The following is a 25,105-nucleotide window of genomic DNA, read 5'->3' as shown; positions in this document are numbered from 1 at the left end:
AAAGGCGGCAGATAAATTCCTCCTATTGCTATGCTTTATTTATCCTTATGTATTGATTCCGTCTTGAGACGTTAAATGCCGCAGAGTGCATGCTTTCAGGCGCCGTGTAATAAAATCAGTAAACAAAACAGACAACTGTACAAACAAATATAAACCACACAAGCTGCGTATTGTTAAACGTTGTCGCTTATTCTGCTGTGCGCGAACACCCCTACATGCACAGTTACTAGATATCATCCTATTACTAAACAGCAGCCCTGGCCTGACGTTCCTCTGAAGACATAGCTCGGTCATGTGTAAACTTGAACGTGAGGACAGGAAATAAAGCGCGCTCCTCCTGGTACTGGCACAGTGCGTAACAGGGAAGTAAGCCTAAGCCTAACCTACTTTCTACTGTTGTTAAAAGTTGTCCGTGTTGAACTGCACGGTGCTCCGAGTTGATTTCTCTTCGGTTAAAACGACGGAAACTGTCCAGCTTTTAAGAGACAAAAGTCAGCGTTAAAGTGAGTGATGAAGGCAGGAAATGTTCAGTAGGATATCGGCCTGGCGGAGGATTTATGAGACATAGGAGGAGGAAGAGGCGACGGAGTAGAGCGTTTTTCAATGTTTTGAAATTATATCTTACTGAAGGTAAGTGCTATTGTTATTGTTTCATGGTGCGGATATCATTGTGTTAAATACTGCGGCCTACAGCTGATGGGGCCTTGTCACTTGTGAGAACGGTGCGTCTCTGACTGTCATGTTTTGGTTACGAAAAAACCAAACTGTTGCAGGATGTATGTCGGCCTGAAATACAGCCTTATATCCTTCAACAGTTATGCAACCCCTTATACGTGATTATGCACTTTCACCAGTTAAAAAGGGGCTCTAACTGTGCCCTTAATCATTGTTTTGTATTTCACGAAAATGTGTTATGATCAAGGCTGCAACAATCAACTAAAGTCCCTCCCTCTATGCTCGGTGCCCCAATAAGCACATTTTCATGTTTACTTGTTCCTGGAAATCCTGTACAGCTTACAGTAATTCTGGTTATGGTTTTATATTGTTCACTGATTATATATTAATATTGTTAGAAAATTAGGTAATATCATATCATAGTATTAGATCCCCATGTAACATGTAATGAATATAATATCAGGTGAACACTAAAGAAGCTGTACTTTGTCATCCAGTAAATGCTGATGAATTTAAGTATGTAGCTGCATGTAGCTGCATTAAATGTGTAACTAACTGTAATTAATGTCAATTATCTATTATCCACCCTGCTGCATACCAATAATACAGGGCTAGGGTTAGGGGGTTAGGGCGGCGCGACATTAACCGTCTGTTTGAGTTATGTAACCCATCCAGTTTTCCCAGAGTCAGCATTAAGAACATGTGCAACTCGGTTCAGTTAATACTAACAACCAGGTTGCAATGCCTAACAATGTATCGCTATTAACAACAAGATGAGGAGAGTCATAATCCACCTCAGTGAGAACAGCAGCTGCTTTCACAGCATTAGAGTTTAAGTGTAACAAAACCAAAAACCCTAAAATATCTGTAGGCCACAAGCCAGTGGAGACACTCTTGGGAGACGTGGGAACAGAAGCTGCTAAGACACTCACATACTCACACACACACACACACACACACACACACACACACACACACACACACACACACACACACACACACACACACACACACACACACACACACACACAAGCACACAATACACTAGTTAGTCTGTGGAGCACCTTCAGCGACAGACAGACACCCATGATGCGCCAGAGAGCGCCACAGGAGGTCATTCCTGCCTGCAGCCATCAAACTTTATAACTCCTCCCTCTGAGTGTTACACGCTTATAGTGTCAAAACTGAATTCACAGCACGTATCTACACATCGCATATTAATATTCTTGGACAATTATTTACTATAATTACTTGGTGCAATAATTTATCAGCTACATGTGCAAAGGTGTTATTTATTTATTAAGTCTATATAAGTCTGCACACAATTCAAAAGTCTATATTCTAAGGTAGTAACCAGTGGGGCACCACTCCTCACCACCATTAGGTGCTTTGGTCTGAGTAACTGCTCACTTAACAGCTTCTGTCAGACGTTGATGCCAGCAGTCCTTCTCTCTCAGCCATTTTGCTCAAAAGTCAGCAATAAATCTGCCTTTTGCTTTAAATCTCAGTAATTAAATTGGGCTGCAACTAACAACTGTGATGAATCTATTAATTTATTGTTCTATAAAATGTCAGAAAATAGTGAAGCATTTTCCCACATCCCAAGGTGACGTCCTGACATTTTTTGTTTTGTTAAAGGGGTGATAGAATGCAAAACCGATTTTACCCTGTCATAGTTGAATAACGACAGTTCGGTGGGTAAATAGGACATACATATAAGCTCAAAATCCCATTGACACCCCTTTACTATGAAAATTTCATATTTTGAAACTGCCGCTGAAAACGGGCGAATCCCAACAAAGCTGGAAGTTGACGTCAACCTCCCAAAAACCGGAACCTTTGTCAGCCCATGGGTGTATTAAGAGAACGGTCACGCCCCAACATTTACATAGGCTACACAACTGACCTAAGATCAGGTAGTCTTCTGAATCTAGGTCGTGCAGATCTCAGAAAATGTATACATCGTTCATCTGCTATTTTACCATTAAATTCACTTCTGAGACTTTTTTATGCGAGAAATCAACTACTTAGAGGTCAAATATGGGCCGTTTTACGAAAATTGATGTCTAATTGCAAATTTTGTCCGACTGTGTGTCGGACTTCAGAGGCTGGTGCTGCCTGTGTTGCTGCCTCGCCGCCTGGCCTGCCTTCCTCCACAGACCCCGGCTTGCTGTGAGCCAGATTGAGCTCCGGCACGGCTGCTGCAGCCCACAGCACCTCATACCCGCGCAAAGTCACCGTTTGGGCTATTGGACTACTACCAAACGCCGCTGCTCTGACAGAGCTCCAGTGCCTGCAACTCCCCTCTTCCCGCTAGCTAGCTAAATGCCCGGTGTATGTGAGTAAAGGGCGGTCAGCGAGCTTGTTACGCCAGCATTCTCTTACCACAGATTCTAGTTTATTTGTTTATTTGTTTATTTAAAAGGATCCCCATTAGCTGCCGCCGAGACGACAGCTAGTCTTCCTGGGGTCCAAACAATACATACAAAACGTGTATGTGAGTAATTACAATCACAATTACTCACAAAAATATCATATAATAATAGACATAAAAGAACAAGAAAAAATAACAATACAAAAAGTACTGATTAGAATAATAGTAAAATAATACAAAACAACATAGCACATGATACAACCTCTCTCAGCCAATCCAGCCGATATTACGATGTTGAAAACAAATACAGTCTTAGTCTTTTTTTAAAACCAGTTTTTCCCTTGATTTCACGAACCCCAACTGGAAGATTGTTCCAAAACACAATTGACCTATAAAACACGGTCCTCTTCATAGAGTCAGATTTAGGTAGGGGTAAAGAAATCTGTCGACTATTCGCCCCTCTTGTGTAATGTGAATGCATATCTGAATAGTAAATTATATTGTCGTAAAGAAATTTTGGAATCCGAGTGTTAATAATTCTATGAAAATATCCTAACATATTAGCAGATAGTCTATGCTTGACCACCAGCCAAGCAAGACGTTCATGCATCTCTGCAACACTAGTTCTCGAAGAACAACCAAGAACCAGTCTTGCAGCCTTATTTTGAGCCACTTGTAATTTCTTTAAATGACTGCATGATGCAGCAGTTAATCTTATAATGTGTGTAATTATAATGTGTTGAGTTATTTAAACAAACGATTGGGAAAATAAACGCCGCTTGTCCATGAGTCTCATTGATAGAGCCTGCGGCTGGATGGAGCTCTATCAATGAGAGCTAGCTGGCCTCCTCTTAGAATTCCTCTGGAATTCACAAATATTCATCAACTTGAAATCGGACACTGTTGTTAGCTTTATAAAACATTTAGTTAGATGTTGTATAAGTGGCGTGACGAAATTCAAACTGTAAATATACTCGAATTACGACCAAAAATGAAGCTAACTAGCCGCAATCTGTACACATAGGATTGCAGTGACAGTCGCAGCTAACGAAACCCTTACAGCTCACAAATATTTATTAACTTGAAAACGGACACCGTTGTTAGCTTTATAAAACATATAGTTAGATGTTGTATACGTGGTGTGACGAAATTCAAACTGTAAATATACTCAAATTACGACCAAAAATGAAGCTAACTAGCCGCAATCTGTACACATAGGATTGCAGGGACAGTCGCAGCTAACGAAACCCGTACAGCTCACAAATATTCATTAACTTGAAATCGGACACCGTTGTTAGCTTTATAAAACATATAGTTAGATGTTGTATAAGTGGCGTGACGAAATTCCAACTGTAAATATACTCGAATTACGACCAAAAATGAAGCTAACTAGCCGCAATCTGTACACATAGGATTGCAGGGACAGTCGCAGCTAACGAAACCCGTACAGCTCACAAATATTCATTAACTTGAAATTGGACACCGTTGTTAGTTTTATAAGACATTTAGGTATGTTGTATAGCTAAGTGGCGTGACATGTGTGTAACATGTGGTAAGAGATTGCTGGTGTAACAAGCTCACTGACCGCGCTCTCACACACGGGCCATTTAGCTAGCAGGAAGAGAGGAGATGCAGGCCCTGGAGCTTTGTCAGGGCAGTGGCGTTTGGTAGTAGTCCACCAGCCCAAACGGTGACTTTGCGCGGGTATGAGGTGCTGTGGGCTGCAGCAGCCGTTCCGGAGCTCAATCGAGCTCACAGCAAGCCGGGGTCTGTGGAGGAAGGCAGGCCAGGCGGCGAGCCAGCAACACAGGCAGCTGAACTCCGACACACAGTTTTACCAAATTTGCAATTAGCCATCCATTTTCGTAAAACGGCCCATATTTGAGCTTTATATAGTTGATTTCCGAAAAAAAGTCTCAGAAGTGAATTTGGTAAGGAAACATTGCAGTGTCTGGAATATGAGAGTCTGTCGGCGTTTCTAATGTCTGTGTATTGGAGATTCGCTCAACCAATCAGCACACGACCTCTAATGCGTGTGTATGGCGGAGTCGCTCAACCAATCAGCCAGCGTCTCTATGTGTGTGTACGGGGCTAAGGCTCAACCAAGCAGCGCGCAGCTCATCTAAATATTCATGACCATACCATATTTGGAAGAAAAGCTCTTGTTACAAATAGGGCCAAAACACAGGGATGCATAAGGGCCAATAAAATATCAACCAGGCCATTTTCAGCCCAACTAATGTTACATACCCCATTAGGAGACCATAAGGAACAGTGTGAAATACCCTATATAATCATTCTATCACCCCTTTAAACCAACAGGTATTCACTGTTTGTATTCACTATCATATGAGACAACGAAAAGCAGTACATCCTCTCATTTGAGAACTTGGACTTAAAGGTCCTGTGGCATGAACATTTCTTACATTAATATGCGTTCCCCCAGCCTGCCTATGGTCCCCCAGTGGTTAGAAATGGCGATAGGTGTAAACCGAGTCCTGGGTATCCTGCTCTGCCTTTGAGAAAATGAAAGCTCAGATGGGCCCATCTGGAATCTTATGAGGTCATAAGGAGCAAGGTTACCTCCCCTTTCTCTGCTTTGCCCACCGAGAGAATTTGGCCCACCCATGAGAGAGAGACATCATGGCTTTCAAATGAGCAAAGTGGCAGTTGGTCAAGGCCAACTGCCACTAGCTTTTGTCACCTTTTGCTCTTTTGGGCATTTTCCTCTATTTTATGATATTTTATAGAATAAATGATTGATTGACATCATGAAAATAATTGTTAGTTGCAGCTGGGTTATTGATGATTGTCAGCTAAGAGGTTTCTTTATTTGCTGTGTAATGTGACAGTCAGTGTGAGGGTTGGAAAAGGTGTGAAGTGCATTACTTCTTTTTAAATATAGGATTTATTGTTTATCCTTTTTATATCTGTAGTCATATCATGGGACTTTCGTTAAGTTAAGAATTCAAAATAATCCCAAAACAATCGTCAAATTCCCCCACATTGATTTCTGAAAATGGCAGTGGAAAATGACCAGTATTGGTTTGACTCCCCATTATGCGTTGACATTAACTAAACCAACCTGACAGGGGATTTTCCAGATAGTATCATATATAGTGATTTGATCGATTATTGTGAGTTTTATTTCATATCACTCATATCTTCTACCAGAAACTTAGCTAAACTGCTGAGTACATCCTTATTCTGTGTATTAACAGCCTGCTGAAGATGTAAGGTTTCTATTTTTATTACTCAATTAAAGTCCTCAGAGACAAATATGTGGTTTTGGGCTTTACAAATAGAACTGACTTGACTTTAGTCTATCTTCCACATCTGGATACCAACAACTAGATGCAATATTCTTCAAGAAGGTTTTCACTCACCAGTTGTGTAGCGATCCTACATCTGCCATACCTGCATAAATAGTATCTGTCACTAAATCTTTTTAAAATTTTTGTTCTGATTTACCAAGGCAGTGTGCAAATAATGTAGTCACTGTAACAGACGTAAAAAAAAGTACAGATGAAAAGAAAAAAAATACATACAACTATTAAAAGGCCCTTGACCTAATAAAACATTTCACATGCCATTTTGCTTATTTTAGACATAATTGTCAAAATAGACAGGAAGCATGGGGAGAGGAATGACGTCAAGTGATTCCCTCCAGGAATGTTTCTGGCACGATATTTACTGTACACCCGAGACTCAACAAAAAGCTTTGTGCACCACAGAGACTCGACGACCTGGCGGTTTACGTTTAACACATTCAAAATGTCTCAATGTATAAAAAATATTGTAAAATCTGCCTTTTAAAATTGTTGAGCACTAAATGTGCGAAATCTTAGTAGATTATATAGTGTAGCTTCATCTGGGAAATATATAGCAAATGTATCCAGTCAAGTACATTTTATTTTATTTATACAGCCCAAAATCACAAATCAGAAATTTACTTTTCAATCTGTCCATCTTACAAAACCCTCTGTCCTTAGACTGTCATTTCGGAAAAAGGAAAAACAAACTGATGCTCGTAAGCATCTAGAGAAGAACTGAGTGGTAATGGAAAGCCTGAATGGGACACCTAACACAATATTCAGGTGCTCCTGTTGATGGGATGCATGAGCAGTGTTTATTTAACTAATGAATGTCTTTCTAATTTACCTATAAAGAGGTTCAGAGGTCTGACCAATGTTCACCCATTGCACCCTCCTTGCTGCAAGAGGCAGCTATACTGTAGACATGGTGATATGACACTACAATGATGCCTCCTTTCTGTGTAAGACACTAGTAGCATGAGTTCCAGTTTCCTTACAGTTCTAAGATTGCATGGCTGAAGGAAAAAATACTCACACTGGGTCATCAGCTGACATTACAAGGACGTATTCAACACAGTGTGACTATAAGCAACCAAGGAAGCAAGTATAGCTATCTTAACAGTGGCTAGAGCAGAGAGCTCAAGTGCTCTTAGCTTAAATTGTGGCCAAAACAGGCCCCTGTAAAGAGCCAGAAATATGGTCGTACCTTTGCCAGGGCTTGTCTGTTGATGCCAGTACTGACTGCCTTGAAACGGTCCCACTTAGTAGTTATAAAGCAGCTTTACATAAGAGCTGACCCAACATGAACTCAAGTAGCGCTAAGAGAGAATGATGGCTGCAAGAGGATGACGGGGCTTATAGTGTGTTTATTCTTTTAAACTCTCACTACTAAAAACTCACCCTGAAACTTTGTGAAACAGGTCTACATTCCAGTTTGTGGAATTTCCCCTCGTGCTGTGGTTGTTTGCTATTGAAGCCTCTCTGCATTGGTGACTCCAAACTCCCAGTTTAAACTTAGCTTTCACGGTTTACAGAGCCCCTCCTTCCTGACACCATTGCTCAAAAACCATGTTTTTACTCCCTCGAGGTCGGACTTGGTATTCAGGGCCTGGCACAGTAATGGCATCATCAGTGTTAAAGGTCCCATGGCATGAAAATTTCACTTTATGAGGTTTTTTAACATTAATATGCGTTCCCCCAGCCTGCCTATGGTGGCTAGAATTGGCGATAGGTGTAAACCGAGCCCTGGGTATCCTGCTCTGCCTTTGAGAAAATGAAAGCTCAGATGGGCCGATGGGCCCTGGAATTTACATCTCTGCTAGCCCGGAGACTGATTTTGTTTACGACCGTTGGATTAAAGAGGTGCTCAACAACCTGAAACTTAGATCATCTCTGAAGGGCTCCATTTCGACATTCCTGAGGACGTGAAGCCCTTTCCTGGAATTGGTTGACTCCCTCAGCCTGTTGCATGACTCGGAAGATTGAGCTGAAAATTTCAGGGAGAAAACATTTATACTAAAAGTTGACTCAAATGTAATGATTTTTCATAGATTGAAACTGGAACATTTTGAGTTGTCGATGTTGGTATTGGCAGCGGTAGAAACAAAAAGATTATTTTCTGAAGTAAAACTATTAACTATAAATAGTAGGCTAAAACTATTGATAACACACAGTACAAGTCCTGTATTCAAATGTTTACTTCAGCACAATATACTTAAATTGACTGTCTGTTCAAGGTGGAGCTTTCAACTCTAATACAATGCTGAATAGTTGAACGAATAATAATGCATCATATTTCAATTGTGATATTTTGTGAGTAAAATCTGAATCTGCAATGTAACCAGTAACATTTGTCTGTCATGTAAATGTAGTGGTACAATGTTTTCCTCTGAAGTAGAAGTACACAGTAAGTGAGTAGTATATATATTACTATAAATGGTCAATCCTTGACGTGTCTCTGGCGGAGCTTCAAAGTATTCAGAGACAGATAGCTGTTATTCTAAGTTGGCTGTTAACTTATTATGAAGGATAAACATTGGGGATGTTGCTTATGAAACGTTGCTCAATGTTGCATAATAGATATCATGACTAACTATAAGGACTTCTTGTTTATTAAATTAGCTCTCTTCTCATCTTTCTCTCTTCTCATTGAAGATACTTTATGATGTAACATGTGTTGTGTTATAAAGTCAACACAAACATAACTCAGGAATGAAACAGGAAACCACTTTCAACTTACATAATGACAGTCAGACTGCAGAGAGATATCCAAGCTTTCAGAGACAGTTTGAGTCTGTTAGTTTTTACATTATAAGGTTCACCCTACATGTGGGAAGCTGATAACGTTCACAGGATAGACTTGCTTGTTGCCAGCAACAGATTTAAGACATCTATCTCTGTTTCTCTACAGATGTTTTCCAGACGTTTGTTTGACCTGGCTGCAATAGTTTTGAACTTTATTTATTTATTTATTTTTCTTATTTTCAACAAATCCTGTGAAAACACCAAAACCAATGTTGTCTGTGTATCCAAGGCCTGATATGCTATGTGGGCTGCTACAGCATGAATTTGTACTGACCCTCCTGCTGGTAGGAAAGTTGGATTATTGAGGTTAAAAAACTAAACTATATATTTATTAGCCATTTTCCAAAGATTTACATCTTCAGGAGGAAGGAAGGTGCTTGGGCCTGAGTGCTGCAAACAGGGTAGGGAAGTGGGAAAGTATAGAGACAGACTTATGCATTGTTGGTTTTGGTCTTTTTGTGGGATTTGTTGATCATAAGAAAAGCTCCTATAAGATGCCTTAATCTTTAACGCCAGTGTGGTGCTTGTTCAAGAAGATGTCCTGTTTGTTTCCACTGTAAATTAAAAATGTAGTACAACTCATACATATTGTCATTTTACTCTGACTTGTGTAGCACTGCTTGATCATGGCCCAATGGATACACATGTCCCAGATGATACAATGCCTGTCTGATGACACCTTAAACAACCTCTATCCCCCATCCGCCTTCCCCATTGAAGTCAGACATTTTTTAGCTGAATGGATTGAGAGCCAAAGATGGTATGACACAAACACATGTGCACACATATACTTTACATAGACATACACATAAATGTGCACACAGTTATAATAAACATGCTATAATAATAAATAAATAAATAAATAAAAATGATGTACAGCGCATTCATGCTTATTGCATATTGTGTCCGTATGTGTATGGATCTATATGCATAAGTGTATGTTTACATGCACATACTGTATGCATGGGCATGTATGTGTATATTTGTGTGTATGCTCACAGGGACGACTTTGTGCCGGAAAATGTGGAGCAGCAGAGCAAGGCTCAGACTCTGTTGGACCAGACTATCAGCATGCTGCAATCGATTGCTCAGCAGAACGCCAATGTGGTGGACAGGATGAAGCTGATGAATATCAGCAGGAACATGGTACGGGAACTGTGTAACTTCTGTCCCAGAATAGTATTTAGGTTCCATCCTGGATCCCTGAAAGGTTTCAATAGGACAGTGTCCCTCTTCCTGGTGTTTGCAGTTTAGGTAAAATGCAATTTCTTCGAGCCATTATGTATAATGCTAAGCTGCTGCCAGTGATCGCAGCACGTTTAAGTGACTGAGATTGCTGAAACCAAAGACAGGAAGATGGTGTTTTCATATGTAGGAATATATTGTGTTTCTCATTAGTAATGTATGGTGTTTGTGGGGCTGCCCACAACCTTCAAGTAAAAAATAAAAGCCTACATACACTCTACTGACCACAAGATACCAAAAAAGTGTCTTTTAGAAAGTCATAATAATTGCACAGGCTTCTTTAAATATGTTTGTTGCCAGTAGGAATGTATTGTCTATGGCATTAACTGAATAAACCACTGCATACTAGTAGCTACAAGGTGGTATTAAGGACTGTTTTTTAAGATTTGATAAGACACGTGCTTCATTCACAGGCCATGTTTCAGCAGCAGCCTCTACAGTTTGGAGTGCTGGTCAGGGAGATCCTCACGAAGGAGAGGGTTCTTCTCGCCACGGTAAGATCTCTTAACAAATAGTGTCTGTGTTTATTTTAACTACAGCCCTCAGCCCTAATAAGCTGTCTGATCATTTTTTACAGTATGGCTCGTTGAGGCTTGATCGTAGAGTGTACATTATATAGATGAAGAAAGAAACTACAAGTTAATGTCATTACAAATACATAGACACATTGGAAAAAAACATACTACTTTGCATGCAATAGTATATATATATATAGTCTGACTATAACAGTGGTTTTGTAGTGTCACCCTTTGAAAAGCCCTGATTCAATTCATTACTTGGGTGTGAATTATTCTTTCTTTTATTTATATTAAACAATGTATTACTTAAACTATATCTTCTGGCAATGTAGTCTTATATCAGGCCTTTGGAGGGTGTAAATTGATTTGGTTTGACTACAGGGAGAAATAGATATAGTAAAAATGTTTTCTAGGTAATTTCCACTGTTAATGTACGTTTAATAGTAGCAACAAGTAATGTGTAAAACAGTTCTGACCCCAGCATCAATACTGTAAGTGTATTAAGTGCTGTTCCATGTCTGTAGCGTGCTCCGGTGCCCAACCCTCCACAGTACCAACAGTACCCGAATAGAGAGTCCTCGTTCCCTAACATGCAGGATGTAGACCACCTGGTCCTAAAGGTGCTGGAGGTCCAGGACATCCGACAAAAGATGCACCAGCTGCAAGAAGAGCTCAACTGGGAGAGGCAGAACTATGAGGAATTACAAGGTGAGAAACACATACACATATGAACACAAGGAAGACTGAACACAGAGATTCTCTTCAGTAACTTCATGTTCATATTTACAATACTATGAATGGCCACACGGTAGTACTAAGGGCCAATAACCTCTGGTGATGCACTTACTCATAGAAACTGAAATTGGAGAAATGTTATTTTAGTTCCTCTTTTTCAAGATTAATTCATGGTTTCATTTATTTTCAGTTTAGTTTTATGAGCTCTCTGGGAAACTTTGGTGTGCATTTTTACTTGTAACTGACCAAATGATTAATGGATTAATCCAGAAAATATTCAGCAGGTTAATCAATAGTAGAAATAATTGTTAGTTGCAGCCCTACCCAGTCTTGTTTATAGTCTTATATATTGACTTCTGCTTTAAGACTTCTGAATTTACTTGCAGAAAATTTAGTAACATCCAGCTTTAAATGTCAGAAAGTTACTATTGTGTGGAGGTTCACGTGTTATTTAGATCAAAAGATGTGAAAAAAGATGTGTATAAAAGATTACATCAGCATGGAACATTGTCTTTGCATTCCAGTCTGTTTCAGTGTAGTCTATATCCTTGACGTTACACTTCTGGGATTGCTCCGTTGCCGCCTGAAAATCCACCGGATTTCACTCATTTAGGCCAGATATCCATTGCCTTGGGCTTCCCTTGTGTTGGCATTTTAAACTCCGGTCGATTTATGAGGACTATGGTTAACCTTTTCTCAGATCTCTGCAGGGTAAATACAGACAGCTAGCTAGACTATCTGTCCAATCTGAGTTTTCTGTTGCACGACTAAAACAACTTTTAAACGTACACATGTTCCACCAAAACAAGTTCCTTCCGAGCCTATTTTGCAGCGGCACCGCAGCTTTTCTCCGGTGCTTAGCACCGCCCAAGATGATTGTGATTGGTTAAAATAAATGCCAATAAACCAGAGGACATTTTCCTCCCATCCCTGAATGCTATGTGGAGTAGCCAGATTCTCCTCCAGCGCACTTTGGAGAAGGGTCTGGCAACGCGAGACTAGTTTCACTGTGACATACATTAAAGGTTAATTTATTTTCATTGTGCAGTGCAGGGTTGCACAACGAAATGCAGTTGTACTGTAGTGCTACACAAGTATTTTGTGTGTCGTTATTCTTTTCTGTCTTGCCTTGGCCTGACTCGTGTATCTGGCATGTGTACATGTTGCTCAATATAACCTGTTTTATCTCAGGATTTAATGAAAGTTCTTTATTTCCTTTATATTGGAACTGTCACTGTCAGTAACTAATGTAACATTGTCATTGTGACGTTTTTCATGGGAAACGTTTTATGAATATCTGGCCAGGCTTACTGTATTTAGTGTGTTTCCTCTTTTAACACCCATCCTGTAAATGAATGACTCAAATGAGTTTTGCTTTCTTGTCAAAAAAAAATACCAAAAAAAAACAGAAAACAATATTTCCCTAACAGGCGTTAAGAAAAGTTGCCTTTCATAATTTGTTTGTCTGGATGTTAATTTTTTTTCGTTTTGGACTTAACATATAATGTTATTTATGTTTGTACAGGGCCGATCCAACAGAATGGACTGGATCCCGCAAAATCAGAAATCCAAAAACTCCAGAATCACATCCAGCAGCTGGAGTACAATGTGAAAGCATTGTCCACGGTGAGCTTGGCAATAGATTCACCTTTGTGTACCAACATAACTGGCACCCTAGAGGGTTATTAATTCTAGAGTTGAAAATCTCCACCGTAAAGTCCATTTTCCTGAGTGATAATGCCTCTCTTTTTACTTTAACTAAACATTTGAAGGTAAAACTTGCACTGTGCGGTCACAGGCAGTTTTATATGGCCTAAGTGAATGTGTGTTTTTTTGTAATTTAAAAAAAAAATTAAACTCAACCTGTAACACAGTCGCGGTTCGGCTGCGGCTCATGTAGAGATTCAATGTGTCCGCTTTTTTCGTGTGGCAGTCACACATCATGGTAGCGCGCAGAACGGCCGGAGAAATGTGCCCAACAAAACAACGTGCTGGAGAGGCCCAACCTGTAAACACATGCTGCAGCGCGGCTCAATCTGTCGCGGCTCAGCTGCGGCTCATCTAGAGATTCAGCGTGTCCCCTATTTCATCATCAGCAACTCCCCGCCCCCGCTGTTTTACTGTGCATGTGTGGGGGACACAAGCACAGAGATATCTCGATTTATAGATAGATGTTACTTTCACACTGAAGTAGATGATCATTAAGTATGTCTCTTGGCTATTTTATGTATGAATAAATACTGATTATTATGAGATCAGCCTAAACTAGTGCTGAAACAATTGGTTAGTTAATCAACCAGATGATCGACAGAAAACATTTAAAATAGTTAATTGTTTTCTGTAAATAATCAAATGGAAATGGCGAATATGTGTAGATTCTGAAAAATATAATCTGCAATTTTTCTGTATTTAATCTACGTCCAGGCAAAATGAATAATTTTATACATTTTATAGACTAAACATTAAACAATTGATAGATAAATCATGTGGTCTTTGGTATGCATGGAGGTATGTAATATTTCTGTGTTTGTGTGCATGATGTTTATTGATCCGTGTGTTTGCCCATGTGTGTCAGTGTAATGTGTTTGGATGCTGGTTGTTTTAGAAGCGTTTCCAGCTCCTCAAGGAGTGTGTGGACTGTCTGGACCAGTGTCAGACCCGACTGATCAGCAGGCTGAAGGTGTGGAGGTGGGAGCAACACAAGGCCGCTATCGGACAACCCTTTGACGACAACCTCAACCCCCTGCAGACCTGGTGAGGTGCAACACACCTGTTCGCTTTTTGATTGACTGCATCTGTATTGTATTGCTGTTGATCAGCTTTCTGTGGGAGTCCTTGGCTATGAGGCTGGAAGGAATTCAGTAACCAGTCTCATAATTCTTTGTTTTAAGCTTTTATATAATAATAATAATAATAATAATAATAATAATAATAATAATAATAATAATAATAATAATAATAATACATAAGTCATATTCTTTGGGAAACACATGATATTTTATGAAATGATAAATTATTACATAAGCATTTATGTTTTACTGGCTTACTTTCTTTCTTGCTACCTCACTATCTTTATATATCTGTTAGGTGTGAGCAGCTGCTTGGCGTGAATGGGAAGCTGAGACAGGAGTTGATGCTGATAGGGGAACCGTTCCCAGAGCTCCAGGAAAGGCTGGGGCAACTTCTGCAGGTTCTGATTCAAAGGTAGCAAAGTCACATTGTTTTCTTTTTAAATTGGAGAGCTATGAAATAAAGTAAATGCATTTAAATTCCAGTGCAAACCTTTTCTTCTCCTTTACTCACAAAGAGCAACATAAATTACTTACTTTCAAACATCTTTTAAACAAGAAGCATTTTCCTCACATATGTAACTGATGTCTCCTTCAGCTCTCTTGTAGTAGACAAGCAGCCCCCTCAGGTCATTAAGACTCAGTCAAAGTTCTCGACAACAGTGCGATATCTTCTGGGGGAAAAAGTCGCTCCCGGGAAGCCTGTGGTGCTGAAGGCGCAAATCATTAATGAACTGCAGGCCAGGAGCCTGGGCAGTGTACCTGGGTGAGTCATACTGTATACACAGTACAACATGGAGGACTGCACACTGTCAGGGAGGAGGAGAGCAATAGTGCACATCGCTAATTGGTTTTCATGGTGGTCTTTTTTAGCCCCTGTAGTCACCCTTTATGTGAAAACATGTTTTTAGATTTGTTCTGTTAATTATTTTTTGTAGTTTTTAAATTGAAGGGGAAAACCAAAATAACCAAAAATATTCATGCAATACCTCAAAAATAATTAACTCACAATTTATTTCCAACACAATAATTAGGCAATCTGAAATAGGTAGATAACATGAAACCTTTTAAGATATACATTTGATTTGGTCATTGTTAATTATGCCGTTAGCTAGGTGCAAGGGGAACTTCTACCTCTGTTAGCCTAAACTATAATTTAATTTAGTAGTATATATTTCAATGTGTAATGACCTAAGAAGTCGGCTATTTAATAATAAAGGATCCTAGTTGGTTTTGGTTGAGGAAAGGTAACATTTTAATGAGGTTTTTGTTGTTTAGCAAGAATATTTAAAATAAATGGCTAAAACTCTCTAAGACTCTCTAAGCTCTTTGTCTATAATAGAACATTTCTGTTATGTAAATTGGATCCCTTGAAATGTATTTGTGAATTTGTGATACTGTAGGTAATATTGGTTGTTGTTTAGTGTCTTGTAAGCCCAAATTCTCAAATAAATCAAATCAAATAAAAACTTTAAAATGGGTTCCATTTAGGTACTAACTATACAACTTATATAAGAGAAAAATTGACATTGAACTACTGTTTTGTTACTTGCAGTGATAATGTTGGGGAACTGATCAACAATACAGCCATCCTAGAACACAACACAGCCAGCAAGAGCACATGTGCCACATTCAGGAATATGGTATGTGCTGCATTAGATTTCTCAGCCTAGATTAAATTATGGTTAAGTCTTGTTAACACATTTTAAATCTTCTTTTGGTGAAACAGTCCATCAAGAAGATCAAGCGAGCAGACAGAAAGGGATCAGAGTCTGTGACCGAGGAGAAATTTGCTCTCCTGTTCTCAACAGAGATCACCATTACAGGCTGTGACACTCCCTATAGGATACAGGTTTGGCCCTATACATTGTTCTCCCTGTTCTTTAACTGTCTGTTGCATCCTGTTGCTTGATTGCATGATTTTGGCTTCATGATAATTGCGTTTTCTTCCTGTATCACATTGCATTGAACACATTTGCATCCGATGTTCTGCACACAAGCTTTGTTAAATGGCTACAGCAGTGATACACTAAGCTGACAACTATGTAGTCATACAAATTAAAAATGACGTCATTGATTATAGATGATCTCACTTCCGGTGGTCGTCATTGTCCACGGTAGTCAAGACAACAACGCTCTGGCCACCATCATATGGGACTGTGCTTTTTCTGAACCAGTAAGTGTCAAATGTTTAATTTCTCTGCTATTGCTTTTATGTTCGTTCACTTTTTAGTCTTTTTTATCAGTGATGCAGTTTGACAAGTTATAATATCTTCTCTGCTGTGAAAAAGGCCTGTTGAGTTTTCCATAAAGGCAATATTAAAGGAGAATCATCACTGTGCAAGATTAAATCCATGATTGCATCCCTAATGCTAATATACTGTAACATATTATTATCAACTATTGAGTTGGAAGTGAACCACAGACTTACAGAAATGTGCACACAATCTCTTTGGGCCTGGACGGGCTTCCTGTTTGTTGCTCTCTTTGCTTTGTCAATCAAAGCGACTGGAAATAGTCTGATGTGGCCTGTGTTTTTTAAATGATTAACCACTCAAACAAAATGGACAAAGTCTACACACTTGTAGTCTACTCTTCTTTCACTCTTCCCCTGACATTTTTGTAAATGAATATCAGTGTTCTCGCCGTGTCAGCCTCTTTGTTGTTGTCATCAGGACAGAGTGCCGTTCATGGTGCCCGAGCGTGTGCCCTGGGGGATGATGTACAGCACTCTCAACAGTAAATTCACTGCTGAGGTCCAGACACATCACAATCTGGACCACTACAACCAGCACTTCTTGGCCCAGAAGATATTTGACAAGCCTGACTTTGCCGACGACTTCAGCAACATGATGGTTTCCTGGGCACAGTTTAATAAGGTACACACAGGTGTATGTCCTCTCGCGCAGATATATACACGCTAATACACTCAAATCTCACAGTGCAGTTTCAATTCTACAGGAGGTTCTCCCGGGTCGACCGTTCACTTTCTGGCAGTGGTTTGAGGGAGTGATGGAGCTGACTAAGAAGCACCTGAAGACCTACTGGAGCGAAGGGTGAGGAGACTCCCTTGCTATATTAATATTAAATATTCACAACCAGCCACAGTCTGTTAATAATGACAAGTGTTTGCAATGTTTTGTTCCACTAGGCTAATATTTGGTTTCATTGGGAAGCAGCATCTACACCTGATTCTCAAAGACAGGCCCAACGGAACATTCTTGCTTCGCTTTAGTGACTCTGAGATCGGAGGCATCACCATTGCATATGTGTCCGCTACTGAGAGTAAGTGTTGGTGTGGCCTCAGTTTGAGTTTGATTGTTTTCACCCTCAAATTCTTCTGTTTCCAGTTTACACTATGATGCTGCTAAGGTACACCCAGTAAATTCAGTGATTCATGGTGACGATGGTAATCATACATATATCTATTTATTGTTATTTTATGTGAAGGAATATGAGGACTTAATTTTCGATGAATTAGTGACAATTGACTCTTTAACACCCTCCACCATGTTGTGGGGAGGTCCCCCTGAATAAAATAAAAAATTGTTTCTGGAATTCTTTTATGATCCCTCGCAATATGTTTTGCGTTCCCTCTGATCCACTAACAGAAGTTCTGACCATGCACAGCGCAAGTGGGTCGCACCCTCAGGTTGGGCTGCTCAGCTGCAAGACTGCATCATTGAATAACTAGTCTATATCCTCGATGTTGTACTTCTGGGATAGCTCTGTTGCTGCAGGAAATTACACCGGATGCATGTCTTTTCGCCGATGTCTGTTTCCTTCCGCTTTCTTTGTGTTGGAATTTTAAACTCCAGTGGATTTATGAGTACTATAGTTAACTGCTCCTCAGATCTCTGCAGGGTAAATCCAGACAGCTAGCTGTCCAATCTGAGTTTTCTGTTGCACGACTAAAACAACTTTTGAACGTACAAAAGTTCCTTACCGAGGCTATTTTGCAGCGACTCCGTGCAGAGTTTAGCGTTGCCCATGACGATTGTGATTGGTTTAAATATATGCCAGTAAACCAGAGCTAGTTTTTCTTCCATCCCCGAATGTTGTGTGGACTAGCCAGACCCTCCTTCGCAGCGAGGAGGGTCTGACAAAGGGCGACTAATGAATAACTAATGGAGCTAGCTCTCTCACCGACTGCTACCAGGGCTGATTGAGACAGACTGTAGCTCTGATTATGAATGAATATTATGGCTGTTCTTTGGTTGTCATGATTATGGCTGTGACACCTTAGTTTATAATGGGTGTAACACTAACTTCATGCAGATTTGTGCTGGCTAAGCTTAGTCTGGCTATCACTAGACCAAGCTCAATCTTTTAAGATTGAACATTAGTCTGGGGAGTCTGCTCTGTATTTTCTACTGCACAAGAGGCGTGATCAACGGGCATAGTTCAAATGACTCTGTATGCAATTGGATAGTCCTTCAACCAATCAGACCAACGATCCGGGTGACAGGTTGTTGCGCTTTGGTGGCCGCTATGTTGAATGTAAAGAAGAAGCTGCTTGGTCGCTTCTCTATCGTCATCGTGTTAAACCCGCCAATAGTTCCACAAGCCATCAAACTGCTTAATAAATCCAAAAGCTAATGAAGGTCGTAAGGTTTTTATTCATTTATCTATATTATTTTTAATTATTTTTTTATCGTTTATCCAGCTAGTCTGGAACCATACTCAACCCACACACCCCCTTTCCCCTCCCCATATGCATCAGTGCCCTGGTCTATGAGTAGTAATGTTTATATGTTACGGTCTTTTCTTTTTTCTTAACGTTGTTTAAGTGCCTTGTGATGTGATTTGTGCTGCAACTTAATTTCCCCACGGGGACAATAAACATAAACAATAACAATAATAGCGCGGCAGGTGGATAAGCCAGTTTGTGATTGGTCCCCGCAAAATTGTAACAGAAGCAGGATAGATAAATGTACAGGTTTCCAGTCTGAGCTGCAGGGCGAAATCAAATCGCCGGCAGATCAGGCTGGGTTTACCCAGTCTAGGCTGAGCTTGCACTGACACATCAAACATTTTGTTTTCACCTAGATGGGGGACAGAAAATCCAGAACATCCAGCCCTTCACCAAGAGAGATCTTGAGATCCGTAGCCTTGGTGACCGCATCCGGGACATCAACCACATAACATACCTGTATCCTGAATTTCCTAAACATGAAGTTTTCAAAAAATTCTACTCAGGTAATGGTCTTGATGTCAGATTTATGTTCTTACTGTAAGCTCAAGTGAGAAACAACTAACCGATGAATTTCTTTTTTTTTACTATTCGTTTGAAACAGAACCTCAAGCGTCACCCGTTGGGGGCTATATCCCTGTGTCTCTCCATACTAAAGTCGGCACGTAAGGGACTAATTTACAAATTAAATTGTAATTTGATGCACTTAAAGTATAATCATTTTAAGGGAACTTGTGTGTGCGTGCATGCGTGCGTGCGTGTGTAGGGAAGCTGGCTCAACCTCACCCCCGGCTCCCAGTATGACACCCGTCGCTGAAAGCCCTCGCAGTACTGGTGGCTTCTCCGGGTAAGTGTCACATTTCTCTCTTTCACTTTATTTCCATACCACCAACTCACTTCCATTAATATAGGAGGCACATTACATTACATTCTTTGCCTATATAAAAACTACAAATGCCCAAGTCCTACTTATGAAGTATACCAAAGTATTTATGTTATTATTAAAAGTAAAAGCCTTTTTTCTTAATCACACCTAATGCTACATACTTTCCTACAAATTTTCCTGAAGCAACCTCAAGATTACATAATATATTCCTTATATAGACATGCACTTACATAAAGGTAAGGACTTCAGTTGAAAATAAGCCACCTGGCTAACACTGCCGTATTTACAGAAATGTTGATTAATGTGCTTTTTTCTAATAAATAAATCTTAAATTTAGAATCTTAAATATTGTGTTTGGCCACATTATGTATTGAGTGTGTTTGTTCCAGTGTCTCACTAAAGCTATATAACACTTGTATTAAGTAACATTTTTTGAACTGCACGTATTTTATTAAATGACATGCACCTGCTTCCTATCATTCTATAGCATGAAATATGTGATATCTTAGAAAACTTTGAAATCTTTACCTTAATTATAAATTAAAGGTGGTGTAGGTAGGACTGCGAAGATCCAGGACTTAGCCAAAAAATTTGAACATCAACAACTTCGCAGTCCCTACCCCCTTTCTGCTAAAGCCCAAAACGGTCTCCTAAGCCCCTCCCCCCACAAGGGAGAATGAATGCATATGCATGAGCAGTAATTGACACGCAGTTAGACACCCCCCTGGCCCTGATTGGTGCACCTGAACAGGGAGCGGTGGATTTTTGCAAATCACACTACAGCCTGTAGACGGCGCCAGAGGAGCTGGATTTTTTTCTTCATATAGCTTCATATAGCTTTTTAGCTTCATATAGTTCTACTGGAACATAGGGTCAGTTTCAGCAAGTTTTATAAGTCTTACCTACTGCTCCTTTAAGTTCTGGTTTGAACTTTATTTAAGGTTAAGTTGTAAGAGTTGGTGGTACTCTTGGGCTACGTGCTGCGTCACATTGTGTACTTTCCTTACATTTCTCATAAAATAGAAAATACCTGAGCAGATCAAAATTAACTGGAATTTCTTCTCAATTGCAACACAGCAAAATTATGTTTAAAGTAAACAGCATGTCAAGTGTATTTTATATAGCGCCAAATCACAACAGAAGTTATCTCATGACACTTTACAGAGACCCAACATTCCCCCATGAGCAAGCACCGGCGACGGCTGCAGGGAGAAACTCCTCTTTAACGGGAAGAAACCTCGAACCAGGCTCTAGGTGGGCACTCATCTGCCTTTACCGGTTGGATTGAGTCAAGTCAAATGTACTTGACTACGGCTGCCTAAAAAAATATGATGCATATTATTGTTGATATTTCAGCTGTTTCAAAATAATGTCAAAGTGATAAATATAGGGGCCTTTGATTTGTAATTTGACAAGTGTCAGCTTCTCACTCCAAAACATGCCAATTGTGAGTCCTTTAATCAAGTGACTGATGTTCCTGCTGCTTCTTCCAGGCATCAGTTCCCGCAGCCATTCAGCCCGCAGGAGTCTATCAATCAAGACATAATGGAAGAAGAGTTCAGACCAAATTCTTCTGTTGGCTTCACTGAACACATGTAGGTTTTTATTTTGTCTGTGCATTCATTTACTTTCCATGTTGTTTTAACACAGTGTTGATAGGTCACCATGTGTCTGTCTTCTAGTTCCACAGATAACAATATGGATCTAGATTTAGACACCATTCTCCAGACTCTTGATCAATAGGAGGATATTACATCAAAGTTGTTCTTGGAGTGCAAAGCAGCCATCGGATAGAGACCGGAGCCAAAGTGGTCCGTCATACCTTCATATGAAAAAAGCGCCATTATTTGAGCAAACTTTTTTTTCCTTCACTTTTATGATCCATCTACAGATTCATCTACTTTTGAGTAAAAACAAATGTGATTTCTCTGGGACTCAACATGTTGAGCTTGTGCTACGTGAAAGCAGGAAATCATTTTAAGGACAAAGTCAAACTGAGGACAAACGAAAAGAACGAAAAGTGATGCCATTGCTGTGCACCTCCTTTAAAAGCCTATTCTCTCTCTCTCTGTGGTAAGTGTGTTGATGTTGATCGCCACTCAGTGGTCAGCCACCAGAGATGATTTTTTTTAAGGTAATGTCATCCTCTGTCCTTGTTGCATGCTTTTCTTAAGCCATTAGAATAGTATTTCCCTAATGTATATTACCCTTCCTCATAATGGCTTAGCCTCAGCTTTAGTATATTATTCACCCAATCTTACAGTTACACTCAGTATGGCTGGTAAAGACTTAGCCAACGTTTATGAGCCTATGCGTTCTGTGGCATAGTGAGGATTAGGAACATGAAAGGAACAATAGGCTTTTCCATCACTGTTTACTGTGAAACTATTCCACATTGATGGACACTTACAATGCAACAGATGGCAGAAGTGGTGGTGGGAAATGCTTGTATTACATATGCCTACTAAAAAACTTAATTGTGTGTATTTTCTGTTATATGTTTATTCTGTAAATCTCAGACAATTACATTTTGCCTTTTTCCCTTAAGAATGCATCAAATACCGACGAATTGCTCTCATGCAAGAACATCAGTATCTGTCTTCAGTCTTTGGAGTAATACAACTCATAAATATAGTAAATTATCAACCATACATACATTTCCATACCTTTAATCCGCTGTAAATTCTCAAATTAGATGTTATTTCATGTGACTATATATATTTTAGTTTGGAGTCACACATATCCTGTTACTACGACATTCAATGTTTTTTGGTGTTGGAGAATAACATATTAGGCATATAGAGTAATGTAATTATAATTGCAATTAATATGTAACATTACAGGTTAAAGAACAATATTATGACAGGCGGGGCAGTATCTTTGCTTTGTGGGAGCTCTAAATCAAATTTTTCTCAGATTTTAAGCTGCTTTTATCCATATCAAAACCAATCTTCCTCATTAACCAACTTTTGGTTTTATAAGCTTTGCACTACTATCACTGTCAATGCTGTGCATGAAATAATATATTGGTGTGTTGGATGTACCATGTTGCATGTATGTTTACCAGATGAAAACATTTTATATCTTGAGGATTGACTGTTGGATAAATCACCCCGAGGCTACTTCTACAATCCATATAATGTTTCAACTATGGTGACAAATAAATTCTTAGTTTTTCTCAATATATCAAAAATATTTTTGTGAATTTATTTACAAGAAAAGTAGTTATCTCCCTTAAGCCAACTTTGATTGATATCACAGCTTTTTGAGGCATGGCACATAGTGGAATATGTCCTACAAGCAGTTGCAGACTTAATCACAACTTTCACTGCCCCTGTGGTATCACAGAAATAACCTAATCTGATTGTCAAATGTTTTTGTAAATGTTAACTGGGTTTAAATCTCAGAAGAGTCATAATTATGTAATTAATGACAGTTGTTGCATATATCTAAGATTTGCTTTTTTGATACATGCATATGTAGGTCTGTCCTGTGTGGAACCATCCATGTAAATCCCATATTTGTCTACGGTCTAAAAGAAAACAGACAAAGAAATGATTGGAAACATGAGAATTTTCGGATTTTTTTGACATATAAAAATAATAAATCAATGGCATTGTGATTGGGAAGGTATGCCTGGTACCAAAAAAGGCTGTCCATTGAATGAAAGCATATTGGTATATAACACAATTGGCTTCACTTCCATAATCCATCAGCCAAAGAGGAGACATTGCATAACTAGCATATTATATTTCCTATCCATCCAGTTTCAACAATCATAAAATGATTAAAAAAAAGAAAACTTTACACTGTACATCACAAAGCTTTTCCATTAGAACACAAATTCTAATTTCAACATGTCACTAAAATGTAAATTCTACTCAACCACTGCCAGGGAAATCACACTGAAAAAAAAGGTTATGTAGAGGAAGCAGAAAGAGAATCAGCTTACATGTCTGGTTCAATAACTGCTTTGGTGAAATTTGTCAAAATGCTAACTTATCTCAGTGCCCCGTCCCCTTCCTTCCATCCCAGCAGCTTTAGATGTCCCCTCATTAGAGCAGAACAAGATGGCTGCCTCGTAAACAAAGGGAGGAGGTAGGGTGAATAAAGGAAGGATGGAAGAGAGAGGGGACACCAGGCCAATGTAGAGCTTCAACTTCAAAATCATTCTCTCTTGTGTAGATTGTATGAAAATAAAGGTGTACATTTATCACCCTGTACAAACACACTAAGATCGCCTCACGGTGACCTTCTCTCTTCTCCCAAATATCAGAGAGGGGCTTTTCCAATAAAACTATCTCACTCCCAAAGAGCCACCCAGCTCAGCGTAGAAAAGAGAAGGCACCAGGTGTTTGCCAACACCAGCAACAAGCCACTACACCTCATGCACTCTTTCATTTCTAACCTCGAGTTGATGTAACAAAGACCCTTCAGTCGTGTCAAACAACACAATTCAACTAGAAAACGCTTGTTCCTCATGACAGCTTGTCAGGTTTTGCTTTCTTTGTTTTTCCATGGCAGACACGCAAAAGTAAAAGCAAACCAACTATCACACACCTTTACATGAATCTGTGATAAAGGCTGCTCTAAAAGCAAAGCTCATGTCAGAATTTAAAAGTCATTTAAAATGTAACTCAACACAAATACTGTTTAAGCTAACCTGCAGATTTCCCACTTATAAAGCAATGGGTAACAAATTCGTGGCAATTATACAATTTCAAGTGTTTGTAATTGTAACTTCATTGAAAACTGAGCGCAGAAAAGACCAGATAGTTTTGTGTTTTGTGTTTATTTTAATATAAATGTGAACCTGTGTGTGCTTCACTAGATGAGACACAAATTCTAAACTGAATGAATTTGGCTTTAAGACTTGACTCAAAGGCATTAACTATTTTCATCTGATATAAAAAAGGGGATCACTCTAAATATTGAATCTGTTGAAATTTTGCAGTATCAGTAAGGGCGTGTGGAAAAGGCCGCATCTTTCCTTAAAATATGCTTGTATGATTAAAAAAAATCATGATACAGACAAAGTATTGTGGCAATGAAAAGTAAAAATGATCAATTA

The 25,105-nt window shown here is 39.3% G+C and overlaps 1 protein-coding gene across 2 annotated transcripts; it reads left to right on the top strand.

Moving 5' to 3' along the window:
- Window positions 1-23,227, top strand: stat6 (signal transducer and activator of transcription 6, interleukin-4 induced). 2 transcript variants are annotated; one of them, XM_039800874.1, is made up of 21 exons: window positions 1-630; window positions 9,783-9,928; window positions 10,170-10,314; window positions 10,827-10,907; window positions 11,456-11,639; window positions 13,192-13,292; window positions 14,272-14,420; window positions 14,754-14,870; window positions 15,054-15,221; window positions 16,011-16,098; window positions 16,185-16,307; window positions 16,539-16,631; window positions 17,131-17,334; window positions 17,417-17,511; window positions 17,607-17,740; window positions 19,505-19,654; window positions 19,753-19,813; window positions 19,915-19,995; window positions 21,199-21,288; window positions 21,528-21,629; window positions 21,717-23,227. In XM_039800874.1, the coding sequence occupies exons 2-21, from the start codon at window positions 9,795-9,797 to the stop codon at window positions 21,775-21,777; spliced, it is 2,361 nt and encodes a 786-aa protein (XP_039656808.1). In that variant the 5' UTR covers window positions 1-630; window positions 9,783-9,794; the 3' UTR covers window positions 21,778-23,227. The 2 variants fall into 2 exon arrangements, with proteins under 2 accessions (XP_039656808.1, XP_039656809.1); XM_039800875.1 differs by lacking the exon at window positions 21,199-21,288 and having other exon boundaries at window positions 2-630.
- Window positions 23,228-25,105: the final 1,878 nt, after the last annotated feature.

The sequence above is a fragment of the Perca fluviatilis genome, chromosome 5 (assembly GCF_010015445.1).
Source record: "Perca fluviatilis chromosome 5, GENO_Pfluv_1.0, whole genome shotgun sequence".
NCBI classification, from domain to species: Eukaryota; Metazoa; Chordata; class Actinopteri; order Perciformes; family Percidae; genus Perca; species Perca fluviatilis.
Note: the sequence above shows the minus strand (reverse complement) of the source record. Positions and strands in the feature narration are given on the sequence as shown.

Excerpts from the sequence above, each read along its gene's own strand:
- stat6 (XM_039800874.1), top strand. The coding sequence starts at position 9,795 with ATGGCCCAATGGATACACATGTCCCAGATGATACAATGCCTGTCTGAT. Across the intron at positions 10,315-10,826 it reads TGAATATCAGCAGGAACATG|GCCATGTTTCAGCAGCAGCC; the intron begins GTACGGGAACTG and ends CTTCATTCACAG. Across the intron at positions 14,871-15,053 it reads CTGCAGGTTCTGATTCAAAG|CTCTCTTGTAGTAGACAAGC; the intron begins GTAGCAAAGTCA and ends TGTCTCCTTCAG.